Source organism: Equus asinus, chromosome 15, assembly GCF_041296235.1.
Source record: "Equus asinus isolate D_3611 breed Donkey chromosome 15, EquAss-T2T_v2, whole genome shotgun sequence".
NCBI lineage: Eukaryota > Metazoa > Chordata > Mammalia > Perissodactyla > Equidae > Equus > Equus asinus.
In genome coordinates, this window is record NC_091804.1 from 36248700 (window position 1) to 36275680 (window position 26981).

At 55.9% G+C, this 26981-nt stretch overlaps 1 protein-coding gene across 2 annotated transcripts in view; it reads right to left on the reverse strand.

The window, feature by feature from the left end:
• CDH22 (cadherin 22) overlaps positions 1 to 26981 on the reverse strand; it is a 123830-nt gene that overhangs the window by 21608 nt on the left and 75241 nt on the right. For both annotated transcript variants that reach the window (XM_044748537.2, XM_070486009.1), the window contains exons 5-8: positions 18025 to 18192; positions 14257 to 14450; positions 11496 to 11749; positions 2653 to 2789 (exon numbers count right to left, since the gene is read on the reverse strand). In XM_044748537.2, the coding sequence (XP_044604472.1) occupies positions 2653 to 2789; positions 11496 to 11749; positions 14257 to 14450; positions 18025 to 18192 (753 nt within the window). The remainder of the gene's footprint in view (positions 1 to 2652; positions 2790 to 11495; positions 11750 to 14256; positions 14451 to 18024; positions 18193 to 26981) is intronic.

Sequence of the window (26981 nt, forward strand, 5' to 3'; positions counted from 1 at the left end):
CCTCTGTTTCCTCATCTGTAAAGTGGGGGTCATAATTTTGTCCTCATCTCTCGGGCACAGCGAGAAGCTGGAGCAGGTGGATTGTCTGACACTCCTGGCTTCATGCCTGGCACCAAGGAAATGTGACTTGAGGGGCCTCTGAGCGAGAGCTGGGCTCTGCAGTCCGACAGGCTGGGGCTGGGAATTTGGGCGAATGACTCCACCTCTCTGAGTCTCAGTTTCCTCATCCACACATGGGGGTGAGGGCAGAATCCACACCTCTTGGGTGGGAAGATTGAGTGAGCACACCCCTGTAGGGTGCCTGGCACAGAGTTGGCCCTTAGGTCAAGTGCACACAGTCAAGATCAACAGGTATCGATCACCGAGCACTCATTAAGTACTAGGCTAAGCTCTTGCCATGCCTAACCCTAATCAACCCTCCGACCAGCTCTGTGAAGTGGGATCCATTCATTTCCCTGTGAGTAACATCCTGGGTGAGGGCTGGGCAGGGGTTGTGGGAGGGGCGTCTTTAGCCCAGTGACCAGCCTTCTCCTTTCAGAGGCTCACCTCCTTCCCGGTGGTCGCTTGCCGGGAAGTGGTGGGTGGGGGAGGGGTGGGGCTCAGAGAGCAGAGAACACCAGGGAAAGGAGCCCACACAGCAGCGCCGAGGAGGGAATTGGGCAGGCTTGGTCCAACACCCAGCTCTGCTGCTGCACGTCCTGGGGTGTCTCCTGTAACTCTGAGCCTCGATGTTCCCATCAGTAAAATGGGTGCTCATCTGTTACTGATCATGATTCAGTGGAAGTACATGCTAGAAAGTAGCTAACCCAGAATATTTATTCGGTAAACATTGTCAATGTTTAGTGGGGAGAGTGCCCCCACTTTCTTTCTCCTGTGAAATGGCAGCATTACAGATTTTGTACGCTATGCTAGCTGCTTTTTGAAGGAGATTCACTGGGCAGAAGCTCGATGCTTAACCCAAGAGGGGACTTGCCAGTGGCGGGACGCCAGGCCATGAGACAGGCTGCGGGGGGAGCCGCACTGGTGGGGAGGAGAGGAGGCGTCTCTGCCCAGCAGCCAGGCCTGACCCCCTGGCTGCCCAGGGAGCAGGTTCACCAGGCAGGCGGTGGTGGGGGGGCTCCCTTCCTCCCACTCCAGCCGCCACTTCCTCTCCCGCCACCTCTGTTACCTCCCTTTCATGCGGCGGAGGAGTGGATTCAAAGGCACGGAGCAGCAGGCACTGAGGTTTGAGCCGGCTTTGTATTTCCTTTTAAACTGGAGTTGAAAGAGACGGAGGGAACTTCAGCTTAGGGACTTCCTTGGCCCAGAATTGGCCAGTGGGGCCTGCAAAGTGGGAGGGCGCCGGCAGGCAGAGGAGGACGAAGGCTGGCGGGAGGGGCCTGGGGCCGAGGGGAGCAGAGGCCAGTTGGAATGTCGCCCACCGTGGCTCAGAGACTCTCGGTATTCCTGTCGTCATGATTGCTTCTGGCGGCCCTGCTGGCTCCTGAGACCTTGAGAGCTGACGGTGGGGAGCTAGAGAGCAGGTAGCGTCCCTCCGGGGATGGAGGAGCCCTGGACTGCACTGTCCTCTCTCCCGGAGCTCCGTGAATGCCCCTCCGTGGCCTTACTTATCTGAACCCCATGTCTAAGGCTCCCTCTTTCTCTCCCAGCTCACACTCCTCCCCAGCAGCACCAAAATGCCTGTGACACACAGACACACACACACACACACACACACACACACACGCTCTGTCTTCCAGAAACTCAGCCAAGCACCTTGGAGTTGTCCTTGACCCTCTCTACCTCTCACCTCCAGGTCAGCCCATCCGCTGGTCCTCTCGGCTCTAACGTCAGCCTGCCTCCCAAAGCCGACCACTTCTCACCTCATGGTTATCATCGGTTATCACCCTGGGCCAGGTGATAACCAGGTCTTATCTTCCTGGCACTAGCGCATTTAGCTTCCCGCTGAGCCCCTGCTGTTCCTCTCCCCACCCACACAGTCTATTCTCAACGCAGCAGCCAGAGACATTCTGTCTCTCCTCTGCTTAAACCTCCCCAGGGGCTCCCACCTCATTCGGAGGGAAGTCCAGAGACCCTACAATGGCTGAACACTCTGCCCTCGCCAACTGCACTGGCTCCTTGCTGTTCCTCCAATATGCTAGGCCACCTACCACCTCAGGGCCTTTGCACTGGCTGTTCCTTCTGCTTGGAACACTCTTCCCTCAGAGGTGGGCATGACTCTCTCACTTTATGGAGGTCTCTGTTGAAATCTCCTTCTCAGAGAGGCCTTCCCCACAGGGAAACAACACCCTCTTCCTCCCAATCCCCGCCCCCTGCTCTCTCTTTCCCTGTTTCTTATTAGCACTTAACATCTCCTGACATATGTACACGTTTTCTCGCAGTTTCTTGACCATCTAGCTCTCCCCCACGAAGACGGGGGTTTTTCTGTCTTGTTCAGCACTATGCCCAGCCTCTAAAACAGGGCTTAGTATACAGTAGGTGCTGAATAAATGCTGAGGGAAGAAAGTCAGCCTCAAGACTGGCCCTGCGCTCTTGGCTTGGGATCCTTCCCAGATCCCTGTTCCTGCCCATCAGCTTTCGCTTCCCCTCAACCCGCCATCTTTGCCCAGTTTCTTCCTCTTTGTCCCCCCCACCCACCCCCGCCCCGCTCACCTGCCTCCATGGCCAGCACCGTGATGTTGTGCCAGCCCGCCGTCTCGCGGTCCAGCCCCTTGCCCGTCACAATGGCGCCCGTGTCCGCATCGATATCAAAGATCTGGTCCAAATCCGAGTCCCGGTCAATGGCGTACCTGAGGGAGACAGGGTGGGGCTGATTGAAGGTGCCCTGCGCCAGATGGAGCCCGTGCCCATGTCCCCCCCACCTCACCTCACCCCAAGAGACAGACCACCTGCCTGGAGACACAAGGAGCAGAGGAACCCTTTCCAACCGAGGAGTGGAAAAGGGTCTGGGCTTGTGTCTCAGCTGCCCCGGGTCCCTGCTGCGTGACCACAGGTAACCACGGTCAAGGGGCTAATAATTTGCACCCCACCGTTGTGAGGGCTGGAAGTGGGCAAAGGCCCCGGCACAGAGTTCACACTCACTGGACATTCGATTCTTATCTTTCTATAAGCAGTGACCCTAGACTCGGGCTTGAGAGGGGGACAGGGCTGGCATTCGAGCAGGGGGCACAGAAAGTGCAAACAGAGGGGGGCTGGGAATTATGCAGGGGATGCGAATGGTGCAAAATGGTTAGAACTGGGAGGAGGGGGAGTCAGGCACCAGAACACGCGGCTGGGTCTGGGGGCTGGCCGCCGCCCTCCCCCGGCTGCGCAGCACGCGCGGGCTAATCTGCCGCTTTTCAGTTGCCGCGTGAAAAAGGCCTTTGTTCTGCCTTCTTCCCGGGCCTTTGTGCAGCGGCTCCAGGCCTGAAAGGCCCGTGTCCAACACATGTCTCAGGCGGCGGCGGCCCAGAGAGGCCCCGCCAGCGCCGGCCGCCGCTTCCTGCGCTGATAACGCGGGCAGGGGTGCCGCCAGGCTGCGAGGCCCACAAAGGCCTCGAATGCCCAGCAAGGGCTCATTGTGCCCGGAGAACAAAGGAGCTGGGCAGGGCAGGACTCAGCCCGAGCCACCAGCCCCTCCCGCAGGCAGGAGGAAAGGGGCCCTTTCCCCATCTCCCAGTGGGAAACTGAGGCCCAGGGAGGTGAGGCCAGCAGGAACTGCCCAAAGCCCTGACATTACCCTTCAGTGGGGCCTTGGCTGTGCTACCAAACTCCTCTGGGCCTCAGTTTCCCCATCTGTTGAATGGGGATGATGACACCCAGTGGGACTGCACAGGGCTGAGAGCAGTCAGAGCTGGGTTTGAATCTGCTGCCACTTATCCTACCTGTGCGACATTGCACAAGTCACTGGACCTGCTCGGCCTGTCTTATCTGGAGAAGGGGGTGATTCAGGCTCCCCCCGCACTGGTGTGGGTTGCATGAGGTAGTTCACAGATCCCAACCTAGGGCACAGCCCTTGTTTTTTCACGTTGACTGCTGTAGCAGAGGTGCGGGCTTGTGGCAGATTGCAAAGGGCTGAGCATGTGGGTGTACTGGGCATCAGAGCCAGTCTCCTGAGTCCCCATTTCATGCTCCTGCCTGTCCCTAAGCTGCTAAGCCTGCATCGTCCTCGCCCCTGACCAGCGTGGGTCCTCCTGCCCTGGATGAAAGTGTGTGGGGAGGTTCAGACCCTCGATGATAATTCCTTCCACTAGTATAACAGTTTGCAGCCTGCTTTTCCTCTAGCCATCCCTCCATTCATTCTTTGGTGCCTAGACATGACTTGGGTGCCTTCTCTGTGCTGCTCTGTATTAGGCCCTGGGGATACAGGGGCAAATGAGATAGAAGAGGTCCCCGCTGGCACCCTGTGAAGCTGATTTGATCTCCCACATGTTGCAGAGATGAAGATACTCGGGCACAGAGAGGAAACTTGCCAAGCCTAAGGCTGCCAAGTATGGTTGTACAGGTTGTGTCCTGCACGAGGGTACCAGGCTGAAGAGGGAAAATGGGAGTGAAGTCCAGCCAGTATTTTGCTTCCTGAGCCATGTGTCTTAGCCCGGGGAGTACCTTCTCAAAGGAGGGCCTTTTTCTTATTTATGTGAAGGTGCCACATGGGCTAGTGATGACCCTGCCCAAGGTGGCACTGGAACTCTCATAGAATTGGCATTTGTACCCAAATTTGGGACTCTATACCCAGTGTTCTTTCTAGCTTGTTGAAGCATCCAGATGCTTGCAATGCATGGAGCCTCGGGTCCCCTTGGCCCTCAGCCTGGCCCTGTCAGACATTTGGGTCCAGAGGAGGCAGAGCTCCACTCTGAGTGCTGGCTCAGCTGGAAGGCGCTGTGGAGACCTCCTCCTGGTTTTACCGGTGGAAGAACAGGGTCCGGGAGAGGGCCAGGGCCGTGGCACAGCCTGGGCTCCTGATCGCCGGGCCGGGGCCAGGCGTGAGGCAAGGCTTGCGGGAGGATGCTGACCGCCTTCTCTGGCTTCTCCTCCCTCGCTGCTCGAATCTCTCTCCTCTCTTCTCCCTCCTCCTCATCCACCTCCTCCCAGTTTTTCTCTTTTGTTCCCTCGTGGAGTGGAAGGGAGGGAGGCTGGAATCTAAGTGGAGGCAGCTGTTCCCAAGGCCATGGGTGGGGGCTGCGGGGACCAGCCATTAACCAGCTAAAGACTTGGGGCTGCAGGTCAGTGTGGCTGGCTGAGCCCAGGTGGTCTTGCTTCAGTTCAGGGAGCCAGCGAGGGAGTGGGAGGGAGGGGTGGGAGGGGCTTGGCGTGTGGCAAAGATGGTGGCCTGGCTAACGTGGGGGATGGGGGTGGGCTTGTGCACCTCATGTGTAGGTGCATGAGCTGTGTGTCTGGTTTGTGTTGAGGGTGGAAAGTGTGTGTGTGCCTTGGATGTGTGAGTAGTGTGTGTGTCTCTGTGTGTGAGATCCTGGGTTGCTGCTGGAAGAGCAAAGACTACGAGGCAGCCACTTAGCCCTGGGGCTGCATCCAGGTCCATGATGACCCCGGGCAGGTCGCTTCCATCTTTGAGGCTGAATTTTCAGCAAAAACAAGGTGCTAATCCAACCTTGCAAGTTGTCGGGAGGATTAAATGCCTAGCTGGGGGACAAGGTGCCCAGCTGAGTTCCAGGAAAATTACTCCACGAGCGAGAACTACCGTTATTCTAATTATTATTCAGAAATGTCTGCTAAGGGGGACACAGGCATCCCTCTAGCCCAGGGTGTGGTCTGTGTGCCTGGGGGTGGGAGGTACCAGGGACGGACGTCGGAGCATTGCCAGTGGTCTGAGAAGGGCAGGAGGCAACTGTGGGTCTAGAAGGTTCTGCTCAGATCTCACCATCCTGTTTCTCATTTGGTCAGCCAAGGACCTGAAGGGCAGCAAGGGGACAGGAGGAGGTGTGGGTGGAAGAGCGCAGTGGGAGAATGTGGGTATGTGTCAGCTACTGTGGGTGTGTGCATGCGCGTGTGCACGCGTGCAAGGGAGGCCTGGGAATGGTGGTCAGGAGTGTGGATCTGTCTAGGTTTGAAACCTAGCTGTGTGACCTTGGGCAAGTCACTTAATCTCTCTGTTCTTCAGTTTCCTCCTCTTAAAAATGGAGACGATAATAATAACACCTACCTCACAGGGTGGTTGTGAGATTAGACAAGTGTCTACCAACAACACACTCATGACAGTGCTGGGCACCTGCCATGTGACCTATGGATTAGCTCTTCTTTTTATTTGCTGAGCAAGACTTTGCACCAGGTCTGTCTGAAGGCTTTACATGCGTAAGCTCCTCAAATCCTCCCAGGTCCCGTCATAGCCCCGTTTTACAGATGAGGAAACTGAGGCTCGGAGAAGCCAGCTGCCTTGCCCTGGGCAGAAGGGCTGGTTAGTGGCAGAGCCAAGTTCCAGGCCACACCTGTCCAGAGCCTCAGGTGTGAGAGCTCCCTCCTAAGGGCCAGCCCGGCGGCCCTCCCACACACTGGGAACAGCGCGCAAAATGCTGCTGTTGTCAGTGTCGCGGTGGGGGAAGAGGGGAGGGTGCCGCTTCCCGGCTGGGGTGCGCCTGTGGCTTCTCCACATGAATATGTGCATATAGAGCTCACGCAGCACAATAAACACCAAAGGCTGCAGGCTCTCCTGTATGGTTTCCTGGCGCTCCTGTGGGTGGGCTCACGGGCCTGGGTATACAAGCAGCAGGCTGAACGAGGCAGACCCTCCCCGAGCTACTATCAGGGGTGTGTGGGGGGGTGTCTCTTCAGATACGAAAGGGCTGCCCCCCCCCCCCAAAATCAAGGGACTCTTCTCTGCTCACTCCAGTCTGTCTGTGCCTCTTTTCCAACCCCCTCCCCTTTAAGGCACACACTCAAAGCCACACAGGATGCCTGGAAAATTGTATGTGGTTAGTACTGGTTGCAGAGTGAAGGGGAGAAATGGTGTCCAGACCACCAAGAAAAACGGTAATGTCCATTTCTTGAGGGCCTACTATGTGCCAAGCAATCCTTCCTCCAACTCTGGGAGCACCGAACGCAGAACCCCATGAATGAGGCAGGTACTGATGTGATGCCGCATTTTAGAGAAGGGAAAACTGAGGCTTGGAGTGGGTGCCACGATTCTCCCACAATTCTATCACTGAGCTGGCACTCAGACCCAGGCTGCCTCTGATGCCGAAGCCCACATTCTTTCCGCGGCACCCCACTGTGGAGTGTGGGAGGAAGCGAAGTCCAGCGTGCGCTTTCCTGCTTTTGAGGTTCAAAGTTGGCTCACGAGGGGGCTGCGGCTGGTGCGACCGTGGCTGGGCTGATCCCCAGCGGGTCTGTCTGCAAGGCTGCCTGGCCCAGGGATGGGCCCAGCCCGGCACTCTCCTCCCTCCCTCTAAAGCTTCCAGTGCTTCCCTCTGCCTAAGGAGAAGGTCCCATCCTTCACCTGACATTCGAGGTACTTCATCGCTTGTCCTCAAGGGCCCCTTTGTCCTCATCGCCGCCTCCCCCAGACCCCCACGTCAGCTCAGCCAGTTGAACTCCCTGCTCCTGGACTTTGCCTCCTGGCTCCATGATTCCCTTCCTGTCACCTGGCCCTTGCCATGACTCCAGCCTGGAGCGCCCTCTCCCCATCCCAACCCCATCCTCTTCACCCTTGCTCCAGGGCCACCTGGGGAAGCGTGTGCCCACTCCCCTCCTTGGTGCACAGAGTCCTTGCCTCTCCCTGGAGCTCCTTGGTCCTCAAGCCTCTGCCTGGGCCAGCCCGGCCCACTCAGACAGATCCGCCTCTGGATGCCTTCACACGGGGGCTCAGCCTGCCTGCCGGCCGTGTCTGACTCATCGCTGTGCCTTATGCACAGGGGAGAGCACCCGACCACAAAAAGTAAGATGCAGGGGTGAAACGGCAGGAGGATGGACTCCAGAAGCAGACAATCACGGGTTAAATCATTCCTTCCCCTTTTAAGCTGAGTGACACTGAACCAGTCACTTCTCCCTGATCCTTAGTTTCTTCACCTGTGAAATGAGTATAATACCTCTGAGGGGCAAATGCAAGAATACGAGGCACTTTCTGCTCTCCCCAGTGCAGGGACTCAGAAAAAGCACTCTGCAGGTCTGCATTTCTGTATTTCCCAGGTGCCTACCATGCGGGGCAAAAATCTCCCAGGATGCCACTTCATTTCTTCATTTCCAGGAACACACCAAGCTTGTTCCTGCCTCAGGACCTTTGCACTTGCTGTTCCCTCTCCCTGAAATGCTCTTCCCCACATCTCTGCATGTTGGTTCTCTCTTTATCATTCTGGTCTCAGCTCAGTCCACAGTAGCCCCCTGTGGCCCCAATCCCTTATCTAACTACCCTGTTCATTTTCTTCTGAGCTCTTATCAGCAAAGATCCCATTTAGCCATTTGTTGAGTTGTGTCAACAAAAGTTTAACCACTTGTTGACTGTCTCCCCCCAAGGAGAAGGCAAACTCCCGCGTGGGCAGGGACTGGGTCTTATCAGTGCCGCCTCCCCCTCCCCAGTGCCTGGAATGGTGCCGGCCATTGCTAATGCACAGTTGCTGACTGACTCCATGACCCTCAGAACTCGGGAGCTGGGACAGAAGCCGGGCAGAAGGTGTGGCCTCTGAGGATCCTTCTCCACCTCCTCGAGCCCCTCACTGGCCTCCCATTTCCACGTGGGTCCCCTACAGACTGGGTGCTCCTCCGAAGCTCTGCCCTTGGCTGAGTCATCTGGCGTCCCCAGGCCTGGCTCAGGGCCGGACACGGAGGAGGAGCTGGGTAAATGTTTGTGGTGTTAAATTGGACCTGTCTGAGCTCCTCACCGCCTCCACATCTGAGGAGCCCCAGGGAAGGGCCAGCAAAGCGAGATGAAAGGAGGTGAGGAGCAGGTTTCAAAGTTGGCCCTTTCAGGCAGATGAAAGCAGGAGAGAAGGGAAGCTGAGAGGGGTGTGGGGAGCCATCCTGGAGAGGAGGGAGCAGGCAGGCAGGAGCACCGACCTGGAGGCAAGGACTCGGCTCCTGCTCCTCGGTCTACCTCCTGTGAGAGCCCAGGATGCCTCCTCCCCTCTCTGGGCCTTGGCTTCTGACAAAGACAAACTGCTGGAGAGGTCTGGGATCGAGCCAGAGTTCGAGCGGGGTGTTTACAGACTGTACCGACAGCCCGGGTGGAAGGGCGGCGGAGGGGCTCAGAGGCAGTGGCAGGAGGGTTTTGGCAGTGAGAGGTGGAGGCAGCCTGGACCCTCGGGACCCCTGGACAGTGTGAGCTCCTCAGCCCGCCATTGAGGCCCATCAGACTTTTGCTGCCTGACCTCCCTCAGTCCACTGTAGCTATCTATCGTGTATGCTCTTCTCCAGGCACACCCACCACTCCTCAGCCTCCACACGTCTGCACAAGCTGTTCCTCCACCTGGAATGCCCTTCACCTCATATTTACACCTGACTAGACCCAGGTACCCAGCTCAGTTCAATTCCTGCCCCTTCCAGGAAGTCTTTCCAGACCCCCGAGGATATCTCCCAGTCTGGGGGCCCATGGGCAGTTAAGCAGGATGGCATCTTTGTATCCTCACTTAGGGCTGCCAGATAAGGTTGCCCAGGCTGTGCACTGTGCAACTCTGAGAGAGCCATTCACACAGTTGACGATGGGAATGTTACTCATCTGGAATTACGTGTTACAGAGACCCTCAAATTAACTTCCCTTCCTTCCCCTTCTCTCCAATGCTCAGCACAAAGCTAGGCACATAGTTGCACTCACTGACTATGTGCAGGGGTTTGAGGGAGGAAGCAAGGAGCTCCCAAATCTCCTTCCCACGTGTCCCGCAACGGCCGTTCCCCCACCCCGACCTCCTCCTCTGGATCCATTTCTGCTGCAATCTTTCTTCCCTTCGCTTCTATCTGACGTTCTTCCAACCTGGGCCACAGTCGGGGACTCCTGACCCCAAACCCTTTCATCACGCTGTCGTCGGCGCCCTCCCGGCCCCTGCCTCCACCCTGCTCTGCTGCTCTCCCCGCGTCTCTTTCCCCTTCTGGCTTCCTCTCCAAGTCTCCCCGTTTCCACGCTGCCAGGCGGGTCCCTCGGCCTCTTTCAGTGACTCTGTCCTCGTTCCCCGGCTCTCCTCTCTCTCTGGTCCCTTCCTCTCGTTGTCGGTCTCCCAACATCTCTGTGAGTCTCTCTCTGCCTCTTTTCTCAGTCCTTTTTTCTATTTTTATGTCTCATTCATCCACCACGCAGCCAGTGAGTGTCCACTGAGCGCTGGACATCGGGTTGGGCCCTGAGGACACAGAGGTGAGCACAGAGACATGAATCCCGCCCTCATGGAGCTCAGCTTTTAGGGAGAGAGACAGACTAAGTCATCAGCAAACAGGTAGCATGTTAGATCCTATGAAGGCTGATGAGGACGGAGGAAAATGAGGAAAAGGGTGTGAAGTGTTGGGGCTGGGGGTGGTGCTGATGGTTGAAATTTTAGAAAGAGTGGTTGGGGAAGGCCTCACCAGGAAGGTGACTCTTGAGCAAACACCTGGAGGAAGCGACAGTACAAACCATGGGGATATTAGGGAGAACATTCTAGGCAGAGGGATCAGCACTTGCAAGGGCCCTGAGGTGGAGGGAGTTGGTGTGGGTGTGGAGCTGTGAGGGGCAGTGTGGCTGAGCAGCGTGGACCAGGAGAGGAGGGCGGGGGAGTGAGTTGGAGAGGTTACAGCGAGGCCAGGACACACAGCGTGGGGGGTGGGGCGGTTCTTGGGGGGCTTGATCTTGTATTGGGAGCCCGAGAGGGGCCTTCGGAGGGCTTGGAGCAGAGGAGCGCCACGCTCTGACTTACATTCGGGCAGGATGGGTCTGGCTCCTCTGCTGCTTCTAGATTAAAGGAGCAGAGACCAGCGCAGAGGCAACTGCAGTAACCCAGGCAAGAGAAAGCGGTGGCTGGCATGGGGGTGGCGGCGGAGGTGGTGACAAGAGGTGGATACAGTCCGAATACAGTCTTAAAGCGGGACAACAGGATTTGCTGCCGGATGATGGGAGGGAGGTGTGAGAGAAAGACGGGAGTCCAGGATGTCTGAACAACTGGAAGGTTGGCGTTGCCTTTTTTTTCCTTTTTGGTGGAGAGACCAGGAGCTCAGTCCTGAACAGGAGGAGTTTGGGGCGTCTAGTGGAGAGCCGGGGGGAGCTGTTGAGAGGGAGGGCTGGGGCAAGAGAGTGGAACTGGGGCGGCACAGCATATGGATGGATGGACTGACTGAGAGCGCAAGGCAGCGAGTGTGGACAGAGAGGGGCGCGCGCTGAGCCCGGTTCACTCTGCTGTGTCTGACACACCTGCTTCTCCCTCCCTGTCCTGAGTCCCTTGTCTCGCTGTGACTGTTCTCACATCTGTCTCCTTTGTCTCTGGCCCCGGCCTGTTTCTCTCCATCTCTGCGTCCACCTCTTCCCCCACCCGCCCCTCCCCCCTGCCCGCAGGCTGTCCGCGGGCGCTGGCGGGAGAGCAGGCAGCAGGCGTGGCCCCGGGCGGGGGTCTCACCGGACGGGCCGGTTGGCGGCGTCGGGGTCCCGCGCCGTCACCACGCCGACCAGGGAGCCCACCTGCGCGTCCTCCTGCACCTCCAGGAGGCCGGAGGGCGGCCGGAACTCGGGGGGCTCGTCCACGTCGGTCACGGCCACGCGCACGATCGCCTGGTCGCGGAATGTGCCCAGGTCGGCGAAGCGGGGGTCCACGAACTTGTTGAGGGCCTCCAGGACCACGGTGTGCACGGGCTGGGACTCGAAGTCCAGGCGCTGCGGGAGGGAGCGGGGGGCCGGTGAGTGGGCTGGGGTCTGCCCAGCGGGGCGCGGCTGGCCCAAGGTCACACCTTACTCAGCAGGGGCGCCCAGAGTGGGGCTACGCCCGGGACTGGCTGTCTGACGCCCAGACCAGCCCTCTCGGGTTACAGGCGGAGAAAGCGAAGACTGCGGGGGGAAGGGGCGGGGGGAAGGGGCCGGGGGGGGGGGGGGGGGGGGGGGGACAGTCTTGCCTAGGGACACACAGCTTTGCGCCTCCCAGCACGGTATGTTCGGGCATTTTGTCAACTTATTAATTCACAAAGCACTTGCTGTGTGCTATGCTTTCAATATACTAACTCATCTGATTTTACAACATCCCTACAGGCTTGTTTATTATTATCTTATTTTACACATGAGAAAATTGAGGCCCGGAAGGTTCTGTAACTTGCCCAAGGTCGCTTAGCAGTCAGTCACCGGGGGAGGTGGGATTCAAACCCAGGCAGTGCGGTTTCTAAGTCTCGGAGAGGAAAGAGCCCTGGATCTGCTGCTGACCAGCTGTGTGTCTGTGAGTGATCTGTTTAGCCTCTCTGGGCCTCCGTTGGGTGGGTCACAGGAGACCTTCCATGGTGCATAGGCGGCAGCAACTGGTGTGAGTGGAGCCTGTAAGCCAGGCTGCCTGAGAGCTTTCCTCCGAGGTCCGCCTGAGCCCCGGCTGAGCCTGGCTTCTCACCAGCAGTGCTCATGGGCAACCCTGTGATGACTGAGCTCCTGGGCTGCGTGTGGACCCCGGCCCTCTGAGGACAATGCCTGGCAGCAAAGAGAAATTGCCCTGGCGGGGCTGCAGGTCCCTCCCTTGTGTGGGGGGAGCTATCTGAGGGCTGGGGGGGCCTTCCTAGAGGAAGGGGACCCTTCCTTCCTCTCAGACCCCCACCTCCCCCAGCAGCAAACCGGCTGCCTCCTTCCTCTGTGCTGTTGCCTGGGGAACCAGGAAGCAGGGAGGCGGGCGGTGGCCTGGTCTGGGAGTGAGCAGTGGGCTCTGGAGCCAGGTCATCAATCAGGCGGGGGCTCCACTCCCTGAGCCAGCGCTGACTCCACAGAGACACCTCAGGCGCCACCGCTGGAGCTGGCAGGAGGAGGCGGGGGTGGGGGGTGGGAGGGCAGTACTGGGGGTGACAGCAGATGCCCAAGGCTGGAGTCCCAAGGCTGGGCCTGGGGCCTGATTCTGCTGCTCTGGGGTGCTGGGCCTTCTGGGCCTCCAGTTCCCCATCTGTGAAATGGGCTCATCTTACAGGGAGGACGAATGGAGATCAGAAGGCTGAAAACCACAGAATGCTTGAAAGGGTGGCTTCTGGAGCCAGACTGGGGGCCCACATCCCTCCTCTGCTCTGCTGGATGCATGCCCCAGTGAACTTCTCAAGGCCTCAGTTTGTCATCTAATAATGGGCAATAATGGGACCCCAGAGGGTTGTAGAGGTTGGGTGAGTTAATACATGGAAAGTAGTGGAAGGGCGCCTGGCACCTGTAGACACTTTGTTATAAGTATTAGCTATTATGTTATTATCCTCTAGGGAGGAGCTGAAGACACTGGGAGTTTTCTCTGTCCTCAAAGCCTCAAGGCCAGGCGGAGAGCGGGTCACATGTACTTAACGAGTGAATGAAGGGCCGTCAGGGGCAGCTGTTTCTGTGGGTCCCAGAGGGCAGAGCCCAGGCTGATAGGAGTCGATTTAGGGAGATGGATTCTGGCTGAATGGGAGGAGAAAGAGCTGGACAATGGTAAGGAGTGAGCATCCCATACCCAGAGGTATACAAAGGGCTGCACTCATTTGCGGACCAATTCAGGGGATTTAGACCTCCTGTGGGAGAGCAGGGCTGGAGTGGACAGTCTCAAAGGCCCGTGTGGCTCTGAGTCGTCAAGCCCATGACCAAGTCCTGGAAGATGCATTTTTGCTTCTTTATTTGACCTCTGTCCCCTTCCCTAGGGATGGCTGAGTTTGCAGTTTTGGCTTCTGGTTCCTGGGTTAGCCAGTGGGGGCAGGAGGTGGGGGCCGTTAGACTCCTTGGAGTCCCCAGACCTGGGTTCAAATCCCGACTCGAGCCCCTACAGGTGTGATCTTGGTCAGCCCCTTTTACCTCTCTGAGCCTGTTCATTGCTTGGAAAAATGGGCATAATGATGTTTCCTTCAGAGGGAAGCGTGAGGATTAAAGGAGATGATGAGTGCTTCGCACTAGTATGGACTTGAAGTAGCACACTGCAGTGTTTAAGAGCACAGCTTCAAATCTGGATTAAATCCTGGCTCTGACAACTAGCTGTGCAGCCTTGGACAAGTTACTTAACCTCTCTGTGCCTCATTTTCTCATTTGTAGAATGGGAATGATACCATCAGTGTTTCCCCGGGTTGGTCTGGGTCTCCGGAGAGACGTAATCCCCAGAGTGGAGTGGGTGAGGGTATTTGGTGGCTCAGAGGCCTCCCCGACCCCCACCCTGGGGCCTGCCTCCCCCACCCCTCCTGGGGCAGCCGCACCTTCTGCACTACGATGATGGCCTCCTGAGTGTCGCTGTCCGTGGTGACCTTGAACACGTGGCCGCCGCTGCCGCTCTCCTCCTTGAGGTGGTAAGTCATGTCCGTGTTCTCGCCCACGTCCGAGTCCTCGGCCTTCACTCGTCCCACGGCCGTGCCGATGGGGGCCGACTCCTGAATGCTGAACTGGTACATCTCTGCAGGGGACACGGCTGTGAGCAGGGACGGGGGCAGCCCCTGCCCCAGCTTCCACCAGCCCCAGGGGAGGCAAGAGGGGGGCCCAGATGGGCTGAGGGAGGGCAGTGTCTGCAGGGGGCTCCCAGCTTGGCCAGCATGGGTGGGCGCTGGGAGAGCCGTGTTCTCTGCAGAAATGTGGGAGGCAGTGCAAAGAGGAGGGGCCTAACTCTGACCTTGGTTTATTTGCTGATTGATTGGGAAAGTGCCTGCAGTTTTTTGCACCTCAGTTTCCCCATCTGCCCAGTGAGGGGGACAGAGGAGGACAGTGATCAAGGCTAAGGTCTGGAGTCAGTCCTGGCTGTGCAATCCTGAGCCTTGGTGCCCTCATCTGTAGAATGGGGATAGCAACAGTGCCTTCCTAACAGTACTGTTACTGTTACAAGAAACCCAGATGATGGCGCATGTTAGACGCCTGGCATGTGGTAGCTGCTCAATAAAGGGAACAAATTGTACTGAAATGGTGGGGCCTCATGCTGGTTTTTCTGTTGATGTTAATGACATTGATTCCTTCATTTCCACATATTCACTGAGCACCTTTGAAGTCCCGGATGCAGGTGTACGTACTGGGGTTTCAGCAACAAGCGAATGGGCCCAAATCTGAGCTCTCACACTGCTTTCCTCTTAATGGGAAGAGAAAGACTCAGTAAAACATGCAGTATGTCAAATGGTGCCAGGTACTTGGAGAAAAACACAGCAGGAGCAGGAGGCTGGGGGAGTGCCGATGAGGGTGTGTGTGGAACTTTAAGGAGGGTGGTCAACAAAGGCCCTTCTGAGAAGATGACAGTTTTGCAAAAGTCAGGAGGAGGTGAGGGAGGGAGCCAAGCAGATGTCTGGGAAAGAGCATTCCAGACAGAGGAAACAGCAGGTGCAAAGGCCCTGAGGTGGGTGCAATGCCTGGCATGTTTGAAGAATGGCATTTGGCTAGAGGGGAGACACAGAAGGAACGAGGTCAGATGGGACACAAACAGTACCCTGCTCTCCTCTCAGAGCTGAGGTCCAGGTGAGGATGATTGGCTAAAGGATGGGTCAGTGCAGGTGAAGCAGGGGCTGTGGAGATGGGGATGTGGTGCTAGGGGCCCGGTAAGTCCAGAGACCCCTTGGGCGGAGTGGCCACCTCTGATTCATCCTCACACAGCAGCCAGGGGGGCTCTTTCTAAAGCACAAGCTGACCATGCCACCCCCTGCTTTAAGCCCTGCCATAGCTCCTTGGGATGGAGTTGGACCAGCCCCTCGGGCTGCCCTACAAGACACTTCTGCCTGGCCCCTGCTGCCTCCTGCAGCCCCATGCCCTACTCTTCCCCCGACTCTTGGCTGAAGTTCTTGTCTTTCCTTAAATACGACTTGCTCTGTCTCACCTCCAGGTGTTCCCTCTCTTTATTCTCCTCTCTGCCTTTGCCTCCTGTATTCTCACTCTCCCTTTAGTGTCACTGAATGTGACCTCCTCCAGGGGGCCTTCCCAGACCTCCAGGTTCTGCTCCTGTGCGCCCAGGGTCCCCAAGCTTATCTCGTTGTAAGGATTACTGCATTTCCTCATCATTTTCTCTTTATTCTCTCTCTCTCTCTCTCTTTCTCAGGTGTGAGGGGCTCCAGGAAGGCAGGGACCACATCTCTTATTCATCAGGCATTCTCAGGGCCTGGCAGGACCCCAGCCTGTCGCAGAAATGGAATGTGTGAGTGACTAGTGTGTGGATGAATGAAAAGCAACATGAGTTACCGGTACACACTCAGCAGATTAACACAAATTAAAGAGTGACAATACCAAGTGTTGGCGAGGATGTGGTACAAAGACACATGCATTTCTTTGTGGGGGGGGGCAGTTTGACTTTATTTAGTAAAGTTGAAGATGAGTCTATCCCACGAGCCAGCGATTCTACTCCTTTGTATGTACACTAGAAACACGCATGCAAAACAGGACCAGGTTCAAAGCAGTATCCTCCATAATAGGCTGAACCGGAAACAACCCAAATGTCCATCAACAGTAGAATAGATAAATGATGGAATAGTATACAGCAAGGAAAAAGAATAAATTATAGCTGCAAACAACAACATATGATTTCATAAACATAATTTTGAGAGACAAAAAAGCCAGATACAAATAATTTGGATTGTATGATTCTATTTATATAAGGTTAAAAAAACAGGTGAAATTAAACTATAGTGTTAGGCGATGCCTACATAGGTGAGCAGACCCTCAAGGAAAGTACGTGGTGATGATCACAGAAGCAGATGGTGCATGACTCTGGAGGAAGGGTTGAGGGGGATTGGGAAAGGGCCTGTGGGGGCTTCTGAGGTCTGGGTTGGTGTGTCTGCCTTGAACTGAACATTTATATTTTACACCCTTCTGTTTGTGTGCTATATTTCACAGTAATGTTAAAAATAAAGAAATAAAGGATGAATAAATGAATGAATAAGCAAGAGTCTTCCGGGGGCCCTGGCCCCACCCCTTCCAGCTCAGAGCTGGCACAGAGCCTGGCACAAGTGGGCAGAAGACTGGGTGGCCCCCACCCCTCCACATGGGGCTTTGAAGCCTCCCCATCAGTGGGTGGGGTTGGCTGGGGGAGCGGGCGGGGGGCTTCTGTGCCAGGCTCCCTGGCGACGTGGAGCTGGCTGCCGGGCTCTGCCCGCCCCGCTCTGCGTCTGGGCTGAGGCGCTAGGCCGCAGTGATGCTGCTCCCTCAGCTAAGGGATTGGATTCCCTTATCTCGCGGGGGTCAGTCCCCTGTGGCGGGGCCTAATGTGAGAGCAGCAGACCTCGAGTAATGACTCGCCCGATAGGAATCAGCCCAGCTCCCCACGGCATTCAGTCTCTGCCAGCTTCGGTGGCTTCCCCGGCGCGGCTCTCGCCCTGAGTCTGGGATAGAGGGGCTGGCTGGGCTGACGGGAAGGTGGGGGACTGGGCCAGAGAGCCCCCCAGCCCCTGTTGTGCCAGGAGAGGCAGAGTGGGAGGACCTTCTAGTTCAGAAGCACAGGATCCTGCCCCCCGGGCTGCCTGGGGGAGGGAAAGACCTGTCACTCCGGACCTCAGCTTCTCCACGCACAATTCTTGGCCTAGGTGTGGCTGCAGCCTCTGTCATCCCACCCCTTCCCTTTGCAAGCCTGGGTCAGTGGCAGATCACGGGGAATAAGTGGCATAGGGGTGTGTGCAAGGGCCAGTGAGGGGGTGGGGGGTGGGCAAGTGGGGGCTCACCCCTGGCTGGAAGCAAGGTGATGGGTGGGAAGGTAGCCACGTTACTGGGATATACCCCAAATCAGACGCCTTTGAGGCCTCCTCCGTAAGAAGCATGGCTGGAGGGGCCTGGGGGTAAGTGGGTGACTTGGGTGGATAGACAGACAGACAGATGAGAGTCTCTGTTTTGGTGGAAAGACTAAAGGGAAGCTTGGGGTAAGCGTGTGGTTGGAAGGATGAACAGACACCCATACTGGTCCCCCCACATGGGAGCCCAGTGGAAGGGGTGCTGGGGCAGTGGGTGGCTTGGATGGGCGAACAGACAGACGCACAGACGCGACCAGCTCCCTCTGGGAAGGTCTCACTCACTCTGTGGGAAACGGGGCGGGTTGTCGTTGACGTCGGTGACCACGATGGTGACGGTGGTGGAGCCAGAGAGGCCGCCCAGCTGGCCCGCCATGTCTGTGGCCTGGATCACCACCTCATAGCGCTCCTGGCTCTCGCGGTCAAGGTCAGGCACAGCCGTCCGGATCACACCTGCGGGTGAAGGAGGGTGAGGCCAGGGACGCCCCCCCACCAGCTGCCGGCTGGTATGGAGGCCCCGCCACAGGCAGAGGCCAGGCTCATGCACGTTCAGGAGGCCGCCCAGGAGACATGGATGTGGCCACAGTGCGGGTGTGGGCTCAGCAAACAGTGCACCAACACACACACACTCACACGTGCTCATGCCGATGTGCTCACACAGATAACTCACAGTTACACACGCAATACTCCATACACTCACTCAATTACACACTCACACACACTCACATGCAATACTTTCTTACACAGACACAACTATTAGCTTCATACACACATACGCTTTTGAATACACACTTGTATACATATAACTCACACACATTATACACAGACATACTAACACACACCTTTCAAACACATGTACTCGGACACACTTGCACACACACACTTGCAGGTATACACTCTCACAATACACACTCACACACACGCAACATGAAAGCAACAGAACAAACTCTGGTTTACTAAAAAGAGGCCTAGGGACTAGAACCTTCCACTATGTGACCCCCTGCCCTGGGCAACCAGTTCCACTTTTGCCACCCTCCCCGTGTGAGGGTGAACCCCGATGTTCTAGGCCTGAGCCTGGCCTGTGCCCCGCTTGTCTCTGTTGGTGGCACTCAGCCCGGAGCCAGGCACGGAGCAGCAGCGTGGTGAGTGCTCAACAACGTGAACCGGACGCACACCCACACTCACGTGCACTCACTCTGGAGTCACACTCAGCTGTCCACACACACCAGATAAGTCTCACACACTCGTGTACGACATATGCAAGAACACATACGGGGTCACGGACACACACGTACACTCACAGCTACTCACACACACTCTTATCCTCACACACCACCCTCCCCGATTAGCCAACCCCAGCCCCCAGGGGCCCGGCTGCCCCGGCTGGTCTGGCCCTAGGTTCTCCGTCTGGGCACCAGCTAATTGCTGATCAGAGAATCCTTCAAGCTGCTAATGGAAGAGGGGGAGGGGCGGCGGGAATGGGGGTGACTGCAAGATTAAGTCTGCAGGGGGAGGGCTGGGCTTCTTGCCTCCCTGCCAGTGGGGGGCTAATGGGGAGGGGAGTCGCTGAGGCATTCAGAGCCGCCCCTCACCCCCAGTCTGCCGAGCACAGGTGGTGACAGGTGGTGCCTGGGGCCCAAGCACCAGGTGGAGTCATGCGCCAGCAGCCCCGTGATGCGCCCCATAAAACACAATCTCCGACTCCTGATGTCCCCAAACAGCCCCCAGACTCCAGTAAATGCAATGGAACAGGAGGAGAGGCTGGAGCGTGTGTGAGTATGTGTGTGTGTATTTGTATGTGAAGCTGGGGCAGCCAGGCGTGGGGCGCCTAGGGGGTGGCCCTGCTTTTGTGGGATCACGTGGATACGGCATGTGCGGTCTGTCTAATCAAGGGTCGTACAGACCCTCTATCAGCGGCCTTCGAGACTCTTCACTGGGCCCCCTCCTGACCCCGCCTCTGCCGGGCTGGCCTTCCCAAGGACAGGGGAGTTTTGGAAGCAGATGAACTTGGGATAACTCCCAGATCCGCCATTTTTCGGCCACGTGATCTTGAGCAAATCCCTTCTTCTCTGAGCCTCAGTTTCCTTATCTGTAAAATGGGACAACCACGTTACCCGCCTAAAGAACAGGATTTCTCAACATTGTCACTACTGACATTTCGGGCAGAATAATTCTACCCAGTAGATGCCAGTGGCAGCACCCTCCCCACCCAAACCCCAGTTCCAAAAAATGTCTCCAGACATTATCGAGTGACCCCTGAGGGCAAACTCGGTTGAGAACCACTGCTGTGGTTTCATTTCATGAGATTCGCACGTGACAATAACAATAACTTACACTGACGTGCACTTACTCCTGGCCTGGCACTGCTCTAAGCACCCACAGGGAATTGCCTCATTTAATCCTCTCCACATCCCTATGAGGAAGGTGCTGTGATTAGGCCCATTTTGCAGATGAGGAGATGGGGGCACAGAGAGGCTAAGCACTTGCCCAAGGTCGCACATGTAGAGAGCGCAGGGCCAGGATTCAAGCAGGCACTCTGGGGCCGGAGTCCGTGCTCTGAACTGCTCTTCTGGACCACCCTAAGGATGGAGGGTCCCTGCCCAGCCCTCCTCGAATGCCCTGCTCCACCCACCACCAAATACAGGGCGAGGGTTCAGGCCTCTGACAGACGGACACCACTTATGTGGTCCTGAGTCAGCTCCCAGAATATCTTCCTTGTTCTTTTCAGTCCTGATCAGGCAGGCCATTGTTCCCAACATGCAGCAGGCCCTCCTTGACCCCCTTCCCACGTGCTGCACCTCCACACTGGGGTTGCGAGAGGGCCCCTTCTGGGGGTGAGGTAGGGCCCAAGGCCTCAGCTGGTCTCTTAGTTAATTCTCTGCATCCCTGGATAGCAGGTGGGCCCATCGTCTCCTCTACTCCAGGGGGCTTCAAGGAGGGAAAGAGAAGAAAGGGAAGAGAGAGGAGAGGAGGAAGGGTGAAGGTGGCAGAGAAGGAAGCAGAGAGAGAAGAAAAGGGGGTCTGGGGAAAGAGGCAGACAGAGAGAAGCCCAGTGAGAGTCAGGAGGGAGAGACGTGGGCATGGAGGCAGAGAGGAAGGGGAGGAGGGCAGGTGAGGGAAACAGAGAGGGAGGGAGGCCTAAAGAGACAGAAAGAGGAGAGAGGGGAGTGGCAAAGCCAGAGAGAGACACACACCCAGGAGGAGGCAGTAAGACAGAGATCGACAGACAGAGAGGTTGAAGGGCCTCCGCCAGTGAACCAGGCAGAAAGGCGGGGAGGGAGCTGACGGGCTGAGCCTTCACTGCGGGCGGAGCTTTGTGCCCGACACTCTACATCAAGGATCTCACTGAGTGCAGAGGGTGGTGACAGGATTTGGGGCCACCGTGCCTCGAAAGCTCAGTGATGCCAGCTCTGAGTGGAGCTTGGAGCAGGGGCCTGACTGAGGACCACCTCTGTGGATGGGGAGCCATGCTTATGTGGCTGGCCTCCTGCTGTTCCTGCCACCTCCAGCTCCAGAGGAACTGGGGACACTAAACTCTTCTCATTTGGAAACTGGTCACGAAGCCTTGTTGAGTGTGGGGTCAGGTGCCATGTTGCCTCTGGACCCTGCCCCTGGGCTCACACCCATGATAGGGTGCTGTGGTGACAGCTCCAAGGAGCCACACCTGCTGGTACCCACTCTCTGGCATCATCCCCTCCCACACAGACTCTGGCCTTGGCCAACAGCAACTTGCTTTGGCCAACAGCACCTCAGCAAGTGTGACAAAAGCAGGGGCTTGAGAAGCCCTGTTATGCTGGGGCCTGTCTTCTTGGAACCCCAAGACCACCACGCTGTGAAGAAGCCCAGGATGAAAGGCCACTTGGAGGGAGAGGCCCAGCCATGCCAGCTGTCCTGGCTGACCTGCCAGCTGACTGGCACCATGTGAGTGACCCCAGCAAAAGAACTGCCCAGCCCACCCACAGAATTGTACAAATAATCAATCGTTGCTGTTTTAAGGCACCATGTGTCGGGCAGTTTGTTACACAGCAGTAGATGGCTGATAGAGAAGTGAGTTTCCTGGCTCATTCCTCTGCTGGGCGCACTCTTGCAGCTGCGTTTAAGCGGAGGGTCAGCTGGCTGGAAGGCCCACCAGGCCTCATGCACGTGTCTGGGGGTTGATTCTGGCTGTGGGCCGGACCTTCTCTCAACCTCCTACAGGCCTGGCTGGCTGCCTTACACGGCCGTCTCAGGACCGTGTTCTAGGAGGAAGAGTGGAATCTGCAAGGTCTTTTAAGACCTGGCCTTGGCATTTGCAGAACGTCGCTTCTGCTGCATTCTATAGGTCAATGCAAGTCTTGAAAGGGCCCAGACTCAAGGGGTGGGGACACAGACTCTGCGTCTTGGTGGGAGGAGCAGCAAAGTCCCTTTATGAAGAGGCCGGTTGAGGGGTGGGAGGAAGTGATGGCATATTTTGCTATTTACTGTGTTCCACTCTCCACTCTACCTCCTGAGGCAGGAGAAGAATCCTGGAGCCTGGTGCCCTCCTGGGGGGGGGTCTGGGGTAAGATTCCCCAATCAGCCCGTGAAGTTGCCCTTGAAACCTTCTGGCTTTGCAAATTCATTCATCTGCTCATTTATTAAACGCTCTCTGAGGGCCAACAGTCAGATATGAGGCCGTGAAACAAAGAGGGACTTTGGAGTCAGACAGAGATGCATTCAAGTCTTCGTTCCTCCATTTACATGCTATCTGACCTTGAGAAAGTTCTTGAGTCTCTCTGAGCCTCAGTTCCCTATTCTAGAGACTGGGGATATCCCGTTGGTAGGACTATTCAGAGGATTCAATGAGAAAGAGTTTCCAACAGCAGCTCTCACATTTTGCAGATGCGTCGCTGAGGCCCCGTCAAGTCCTGGCTTGGGCACCCCGTAAATAAGTTCCCGGGGGGCAGAGATCCATGCTGGCCTTGCCCATCATCTTATCTCTAGGGTCTGGCACATAGCAGGTGTTCAATAAACATTTGACTGCCTGACCTGCTCCCACGGGCCCTCTGTCTCCCCTCTCAACCTGGGTGTTGTTGTCTATTTGTCTCTGGCTGCTCTGTTGGAACAAAAGCCCCAAGAGGGCAGACACCAGATCTAGTTCATCGTTCTGACCCCAGGATCTGGTACTTAGAAGGTGCTCAACAAAGGTTAGTTTCATCCCTTCCCGGGAAAACAGACGTCGCTGGCCCAGTTGAGAATTTTTAGTGGATATCTTGAAATCTCTAAGAAAGTCTTTCTATTCTTGCCGGGTGGTGGTGGGCGGAGGCTGGTAATTAGAACCTGGCCGCAGCTCCCTGCAGCTTTGTCTTCACCCATCGCCCCCAGCTCCAGCTGTTGTCCTTGCCACCCCCACTGTCCCCTCCAAATGCTGCAGAAGGGGCCCTGGAGCCCGAGTGATGCCTGATTAGCCCCAAAATGCCATCTCTGTCGCCCCTGTCGGGGGCTTGCTGGTGTACCTGGCCTTTAAAACACACAAGTTAATTTCTCCTCTGGCACTGGGACTCCGGCGCCCCGCCTCCTCCCTTCCCTCACACTTTCCTCTCAGGCCCCGTTCCGGCTCTGCTCCCTGCTATCTGCACAGCGAGAACAGACTGTACCTCGCAGCAGCTGCTAAATATAGACCCGCATCGGCGGAATATTCCTGGCTAGGGAAAGGGAGCTGGGGCTGGGAATGGCACCAGGGTGGCTCCCGCAGTGGGGCTGAAGGCCGGGAAGAAAAAATCTGGTCCTTCCCAGGAAATGCCAGCAAAGACCCTTTCAGACAGAGAAAAGTGAGGGACCCTAGAACAAGGACCACATTGGCACTTCTTCAGCTGCCTTGCCTGGTGCCCACTTTCTGGCTTCTTGGGAACTGTTCCTGCTCTCCCAGGCTCCCACTTGCCACCCTCCTCCGGACCCTCTGCAGGGGCAGATGCTCTTTCTTAGAAGCTGGCTGTCCTTCTCGCTGTCTTGGAGTCTGATCCTTCATCTGCCCACCCGGCTACCTCCCAGACTCGGTCCCGGCCATTCCCTTATTTCTAGTTCTGCCTCTTCTTCCCTCCCTGAAAGCCGATAAGCTCTAAGGGCCCCACCCCCTCAGGCTGAATGGAGGAAGGCTTCATCAGCCTCATCGTCCCCTTGGTTTATGTTTACATAGCGAGTTTCATCCTGAGCACTTCACACACTCGGTCTTCACTCTGCCTGCATACTCTCTCCTAGATACTGAGTGGCTCACGCCCTCCCTTCACTCAGGTCTCTGCCCCAAGGTCACCTCCCCAGAAAGGCCTGTGCCTATTTCTTCGTCTAAGTCCATCCCCTTACCCTGCTTTATGTGTCTTCCCAGCACTCATTGCTACTTGACATTACGTTGTATGTTTATGTCCTTGGTTTCTGTATTTCCTACTTGAATAAGATCTCCATGAGACTAAGGTCTTGGATTTGCCTCCTGCTGCATTCCTTGAGCCTAGAGCAGAGCCGGGCACATAGTAGGGCACAGTGAAGAGTTGTTGAATGAATGAATGAACAGTCCCATTGAATCCTCATAAGAATCATGTGAGATGGGTATTATTGGCCCTCTTCTGCACATGGGGAAACCAAAGCTTAAAGAGCCCCAACCATTTTCAGAGCTCCAGGCCCATGTTTCAGATGGCCTGCTAGATGTTCTCGATGTTTCCTTCCCATTCTCTCATCTTAAAGCCAGTATGGTTAAAACTAAATTATTTAGCTCTGCCTCGGATCCTGGGGGCACATTCGCTAACTCTTCTGCTCCTAGAGAGTTTCTGAGTCCACATTTCTCCTTCTGTTTCTGCAGATGGTACCCCTTCCTATCCTAGGCCCCAAAGTTTGGAAGCCCCAGATTCTTCCCTCAATCTAGTCCCATATATTCACCCAGGCCCCCAAGTTTGCCCTTTGCAGGATCTCACTGCCATCCCCCATTCTCCCTCCTCAGCATCTCAGCGAACCCTCATATCAATCCTATATCACCTGGCCCCCTAACCAGATGAAGAGGTTAAGGAGACTGGGTGGGTGCTGAGAAATGGTACAGGCTTTGGATTTTGTCCTTCGGGGCGCTCTCCTGGGCACCCCAGGCTCCTGGGTCTCCTCGAATTCAATTCGTGTCTCTGAGCCATGCTATACAGCAGCAGCCCGAGGGATCTTGTTAAAATGAAAACCTGAGCATGTCACTTCCCTGCTTAAAAGTCATCAATGAACCCACGGCGTTGGGGAGGAGGAGGGGAAACAGGCTCTCTCGTACGTGGCTCTCAGGAGTGCAATCTGGTACATTTCAGCATTATCTATCCGGATTCCAAATGCACATGCTCTTTGACCCAGCTTTTCACTTCCCGAAAATTATCCTGCGGATATACTCACACCACACAAAATGATATATGTATGAGGTTATTCACTGTAGCATTGTTCGTTGTAGCAAAAGATTGGAAACAGCATAAGTGTCCATCAATAGGGGACTGGTGAAATAAATTCTAGTGTATCCACAACAGCTGTTAAATGAAAGAATGAGGAAGCTCTTTATGTACTGATATGGGATAATCTTCAAGACAGATTGTTAAGAGAATAAGGCAAGCAGTGTATACTGTGTGTTTATAGCTACCATTTGTGTAAAAAAAAATGCATGTACCTATTTTCTTGTACATGCATAGAAGAGCTCTGGAAAGATACAAAAGAAAATTACATTGGTTGCCTTGGGGACATGGACTGGGTGGACTGGATAGGGTGAAGAATTTCCACTAAATACCTGTTTGGACTTTTTGAATTTTGAACCTTACAATGTATATATTTTTCAAGTGAATGAGTCCAAGATCTCATAGGATATATACACTAAGCGGTTACCTTTGGGGCCGCAATTACTGCGGATGGGGGTGAGAAGCACTTTCTTTTCTTTTCTTTTCTAACATTTCTTTATGTTTGAATGTTTTCTAAAATGTATCCTTTTGCAAGGAGAAAACATCATGAAGATATTATGTGTAAGAGAATACAATCGTAACTGTGTTCATAGACTGGAATCTTCAACCTCTCCCTCCAAACAAGACAAACACATGAACAAAACCCCAAACCCAAATCCATCCAACGACCCCCAAACGCGCCCCCCCCTCCCCCCCCCCCCCCCCCCCGCCCCCAGCACACACACCCATTGCCCTTAGAATAAAATCCAAGCTCTTCAGCCTGGCTTTCACTCTGCACAGTCAGGCCCCGCCAGCCTCTCCACATCACCTCTCAACACACCTGCTTCCTCAGTCCGGGGTTGCTTACAATTCCCCTCATGCCTCAGGCTGTTCTCTTCCTCCCAGTTCTGCCTGCATCATGCCCTCTGCCTGGGATGCCCTTCTCTGATTCTTGGTCTGGCCAACACCTTCTTATCCTTTGGAGATCCCCTGCTACTGCCTCCAAGAACCTTGCATCCTAATTGCTCATGCATATGCCTGTCTCCCTGCCCCCTCCAGACTGTGAGCCCCATGATGGCAATTGACGAACATTCTATGGTGTCTGATGTCTCATTTCTTGCCTTCACTCCTGCTCTGCGCCTCCTAACCCAGGGACAGTGAGAGCACCGCCCCTGGAACTGGCAGCCGCTCCCAGCTGTGCAACCTCAGGGAGCCACTTCACTTCTCTGAGCCTCAGTCTCTTTCTTCTGTCCTCCCTGCCACTCTTGAAAGGCCCCTCAGAGACGGAATCAGGTTCCAACCTGAGTAAGTGAATGGGGGTGCTGCACCATTGTTTGGTGGTGTTGGGGGAGGGCAAATAAACAAAGAAGCCATCCTTCCCTAACGGCCTCCGTCTTTCCATCGGATCTTTAACAACTGCCGCTTGAACAGAGCTTTCGCAACTGCTGAAAAGGTGCCCTTCACCAGCTGACCCCCAAGACTCCACTTATGACCCACCCCGTAACAGCTGCGGACACACCTGCCTCAGTTTAGCTCCAAGAACAAGGGGGCTGCTTGGTTCAGACCTCCGAAGTCCTTTCAGGGCGCCCATAGTGGCTGTCTCCTGCCTTTTTGTTTTTCTGCCAGTATTGCAGGCAGCCTCCACCTCATTCTTTTTCTGTCTTCAATCCTTCCCTCTTCCTGCCCGGCTGCCCCTTCCTCTCCGCGACCCTGGGGTGCCCTGCAGCGGGCAAGACGCCTCCGCGTCTTCTGTTGTACCCTCAGCGCACTCTGGTTAGAAGGGTGAGAGCACACATCTGGCTGTGGTCCTCAGCCCTCCGGCCCCGCCCCTTGTGACCCCACCCC